Genomic DNA, 4,741 nt, shown 5'->3' on the forward strand with positions numbered 1-4,741 from the left:
CCAAACCCAGCCCTGCCCCAGGGCTGCAAAAGCACCATCTGGGACCATGATATGGAGGTGTTCAGGAAGCTCTTCCCACTGAGATTCAGATCCCAGCTGCCCTGCTGTAGGGACACATGGTCATGGTGTGCTTTAATCCCAGAACCTCAATTGCACTGAGCAAGGACCTGGCAAGCCAGGTCTGCCACAGGGTGCTGTCCCCTGGCTCTTGCCAACAAGGCAGGGGGATACAAGAGCAGCCCTTTACTTATGGTTCCCTGGTGATACAGGCTAAGTGACACACCACATGGGAGCCCTGCCTGGCACCAGCCCCGGGTGCTGCCATTTTACCTGCACGTCGAGGAAGTAGGTCTTCAGCAAAGTGGAGCTTGGGTAGCGGGTGAAGAAAAACATCAGCTTGGCCTTTTTCAGGTGGCCAGGGGTCAGCGCTTCCTGCATCTGCCTTGGGGTCAAGGAAAGCCTGCACGCAGCAGCCCCCCAGCTCGACATATTCCTGAGCACCAACCCTGATATGCACATACATGTCCATGATAACCCCTCCCCATGGCCTGGCAGTGGGGCAGAGAAGGTTCATCCCAGGCTGGGCAGCCACTGGCTTTTCCCTTCAGCATCCCTGAGGAAGCTGATGCTCCACATGGTGCTTCACAGGCTGGTTGGCACAGGAATCTCCATGAAATACTTGTTTATAGAATAGGATAACAGGACCACTAGGGTGGCCTAAGAGCAGGCTCGCATTTAACCAACCCTGAGGAGCAGCAGCCCCTCCATGGCTTAGGACCCTTTTCCTGCCCACACCTTTTTAGCCCCTGTGAAGCAGCAGGGACCTTGACCCTGGGGAGACTGGCAGGGGCTGTGCCAAGTTGTGGCTCCAGAGGACAAGGGGAGTACATCCCCCAGGGATCTCTCTAGCTGCCCCCAAAGGATATATGGGTGGAGGTTAAGGGTGCTCCATCCATCACAGCCTGCAGCTCACCACAGCCATCCCTGCCAGCCGGCAGCAGTCCCAGGCTCTCCATGCTGGCAGGGCTCAGGGGCAGGGGATGCTGCTGCTGCTGTCTCACAACTGATGACCTCAGTTTGACAGTTCCCCACTGCAAGTTGCGGGGCTCTGTAGGACCCCTCCTTAGAGCAGATGGGCTCCCACAAGACTCACTGCCCCAGAGGCTGTGCTGGCCATAGCCCAACAGCTGATTCAGCAGTTGGCTGTCCTGGACTGGGGTGGTTGAGGCCAGTGAATAACCTATGCTGGGTATCTGAGAGGATTTTCTGACCCCCTTTGGACTGAAGGAACCAGCATGAGAGCCTGGGCTCTTCCCCAAAGCTCCTGACAGGCCCTCAGCCTGGGGTGAGCCCAGTGACCCAGGTGCATTCATGGGAGATGGCTTAGGAAGTGGCTTTCTGCATTTTCCACCAGCAAAATACTCTCTCTTGGCATCTGGCCCTAGCACCAGGAGGCTGCAGTACTGCTGCTGGAGGTGGCTGGCTGCCTTCGGCCAGACAGTCTTCAGGACAGAGTCCACCACCTGGGACGTCACCCCAGCCAGCTCATGCTTCAGTGCCTGCGAGAGAACCCTCGCTGCTGTGGGCAGACCTGTGTCACCTCCGTCCTCCTCCTCTGGCCCATGCACCTCCAGGACACTCCTCCAGAGAGGCACTTTGCATGGGTTGCTGATGGCAGTGGCACTGTCCTTGTCCAGTCTGTCTCCAGGCTTTGCAGGCAGTGGATGCATTTTCTCAGAAACTTCCTGGGTTTGAGCAGCATCCCCAGAGTCACAGACCTGGTAGAACTTCTCCTGAAGCTGCTTCAGCTGCTGCTCTAAAATGCAGAGCTGCTCCTTCAGTTGCTGGCAACCCTCAGTGTGGGAGCTGCCCCCCGTGGGAGCTGCTTGTCCAGCCACCCCTGCACCCTGCTGGGGCACCCTCGGCTTCCTCTTCCTTTCCTGAGACATCTCACCACCCCTCTCCCTCTCATGTCTAAAAGCTGCCTCCAGGCTGGTGCCAAATGCCTGAGGTGTTGGTGGGAGGCTCATGCCTTGGATGATGCTCTCTACTCTGGCCCGTTTGGCTTGTAGGTGCCGGTTGGACAGCTGGCCCCGTAGGTGCTGGTCAGAGAGCTGGTCCCTGTCACCAGCACAGGGCACGGGAGCCAGGGCACAGGTTCTGGGGAAAGCCAGGGCCTGCGCTCCTTCTCCAGGAGAGGCACCACACTCGTAGTCCTGAGGCAGAGCCACTGCCTGAGAGGAAGGGAAAAGGATGGTGGGATCCAGGCTCCTGCCAACCATTGGGTGGCTGAGGAGCTGTGATATCAGGTATGCACTGGGGGAAGGCAAAAGAGAGTCAGTCTGGAAACAGGGCTCTGACTTCAACCCCTGGCCATGCCCTGAAGTGGCATGGTCTGTGTCCTGTGCAAAGCCAGTCCTGCCATCCATCCTATCTTCTTGCTGCCTGGACACCAGAGAGCTGACCCACAGCTGGTCGGGGATTATTTCCAGTGGCAGACTGGCAGGCTTCTCAGATGTTTGATGTTTCATCCTGCTAGTGGTGTGAAACTGGAGAAAGAGCAAGAAACAGGACCTCATACACCAGTTCTCCATGCACATGGACAGAGATTTTTTCCCTCCCAGATTTCCATGGCATCCCTGCTCCCCTGCAAAGACTAGGGGAATGACCCAGGCAGAAACCTCCAGGCACTGCAAAACCCATGAGAAGGCCGTCAGGGGTCGCATGACAGCAGCAACACCCTGGGTACTGCCACAGCTCCCACCTACCAGCCAGGCATTCATCATGCCCAGAGTATATTTTCCATGGTTTGTGCCCTGGATGTGCCTGGCAATATGAACGTCCCATGCCGACAGCTGTGCCCACACTAGAGGCATTTGGGGAAACTCCCCTCTGGGCTTGTGGACTCAGGCACAGGGAAGGTGGAACCCTCTGGTACATACTCCTAGGCAAAGGTGGGTTTGGGTGCTCCCAGGTGCTGGCAGAGCACGGAACAGCAGCAGCATCCCCGGTGAAGGCATTCAGGGCACACAGCAGCTAGGCCAAGGCATGTTTGCTACCAGCTTCTTCGGGCACCCAGCTCCCACCAGCAGAGCCCCCAGGCCACAGGGATGGGTGGCAGTTCTGGGGGGCTGGATGGCAGTGCAGGGGGGCTGGGCTGACACAAACAGGAAGGGGGCACAGCGAGGGTGAAAGTGTGATGTGACCTGCAGCAAGCAGGACACACCAAGATGTTCAGGCTAACAGAGCATGTGGTTCCTAAGCGCTTGGCAAAACACTGAATAAAAGGAATGGGGATGGGGATTATCAGGGAAGAGACAAACTACTGAGCCAGCAGCCCCAGGCTTAAAATTGTCATGCTGACTCCAATTGTCATCCCCCTTCACTCATCCCTCACTTGGACAGCTCTGCAAAAGAAGGTGTAAAAGCTCGTATCCCGAGCAATTACACAGTAACTCTCCCTGTGGGATGCTGCTTCCTCATCCACATTAATTAGCAGTAGCTTTGCACCACTGAATTAGGACAGTTTATGTCTTTTCCAGACACCTTTAAAGTCTGAGATTCTTTTGCTATGAAATGTCTAATCAACCTCAACACCATCCATCTCCTGTCCCTTGTGACTGCTCCACAGATGAGTCCTCCAAGGCAGTGTAGAAAATGGGTTTCTTCTCACTGGCTTTTAGCAGGTTGCCTTTCTTCAAACAGCCCTGTATTCCAGGCAGGTTACTGGGAGAGCTCTACCTTTTGCAGAGCTCTAGTCTCAACAAACTGAGTATTTCCGGGGTTATCAGACACCACTTGTTGCTCTTCTGTGTTGTCTCCCCACCCCTCCTGACCATTAGGGTTTCATTTCCCCCAGAGTCTTTTGTGGGGCTTTCAAACTGATCAGTTTATCCACAGCCAGTGCAAGGGCAGAGTGCTGGCAGCTCTCAGCATCATGCCTTGCCCTAGCGTAACAAGCAGCCACCTCTTAGCCCGCCAGCTGCACACAACGGTCACACAGCAAACATACTGCACTCACAGATTCCATCCACTCTTAAGCCTTTCTGTAGTGGCATGGGCACAAGACAGCTGGTCCTGCTACCTCACTTGGCTTGTTACAGAAACACCTCCTTTTGGCACTTGCTTACAATTTCTCACCTCCACTGCGTTCAGCAGTCAGGGAGCTTAGCTGTCCCCTGTGCTGAAGCTTCCCAACTCTAGAAATACAGGGTGATACACCCCTTGTAAGCAGATCAACTCATAGCTGGCAAGGAGCCCTCCATTTGCCTAAGGTTTCCAGCACCACCATCCTTCTGCTGGAGATTTGGAGGGAGGGAGCAGAGCCTGCGGTCCCAGGCCATGACAGCTCACAGTGGGTAGCCTCAGCTCCCCCTCACAACATCCCCAGCACTGCAGGACCAGGAGATGCTGCACCAAGCAAACTGCTCCTGCTGATGCAGCTTTTTACCCGCTGAGTTAGCAGTGTGTTTCGGCTCCTACTCTTCCTATCAGCCTTCATCGGTGCCACCTTCCAGAGCACTAAAAAGCAGCGGAGACTCCTCGTACATAAAGAAAAAGACTAAGGAACCAAATGAAGATGCTCAAAAGAGAAGGCAAGTGTGCCCTCTCCAAAACTGGAGTCACCCCACATGGGCTCCTCGGTGGGGCAGCCAAGCATGGAGCAGCCTGCCGCCTCTCCAGAACTGCAAATCCCCCCAGAGCCTTCCCCAGCCACCGCATCCCTCCGTCTTCAGCAGGC

General features: G+C 55.6%; 2 protein-coding genes across 2 annotated transcripts in view; both read right to left on the reverse strand.

Moving 5' to 3' along the window:
- The window catches only part of PROX2 (prospero homeobox 2), a 1,014-nt gene extending 576 nt beyond the window's left edge, over positions 1-438 (reverse strand). The window contains exon 1 of the mRNA XM_009083693.1: positions 331-438. Within this exon, the coding sequence (XP_009081941.1) occupies positions 331-438 (108 nt within the window). The remainder of the gene's footprint in view (positions 1-330) is intronic.
- Positions 439-905: 467 nt separating this feature from the next.
- LOC103810776 (prospero homeobox protein 2-like) lies at positions 906-2,531 on the reverse strand. The gene has a single exon (XM_009083694.1). It carries the CDS (start codon positions 2,529-2,531, stop codon positions 906-908), a length of 1,626 nt encoding a protein of 541 aa, XP_009081942.1.
- Positions 2,532-4,741: the final 2,210 nt, after the last annotated feature.

Source organism: Acanthisitta chloris, unplaced genomic scaffold (assembly GCF_000695815.1).
Source record: "Acanthisitta chloris isolate BGI_N310 unplaced genomic scaffold, ASM69581v1 scaffold29691, whole genome shotgun sequence".
NCBI lineage: Eukaryota > Metazoa > Chordata > Aves > Passeriformes > Acanthisittidae > Acanthisitta > Acanthisitta chloris.

What these genes read in the sequence shown, in the direction of transcription:
- LOC103810776 (XM_009083694.1), bottom strand. Translation starts at nt 2,531, where the DNA reads ATGAAACATCAAACATCTGAGAAGCCTGCCAGTCTGCCACTGGAAATA.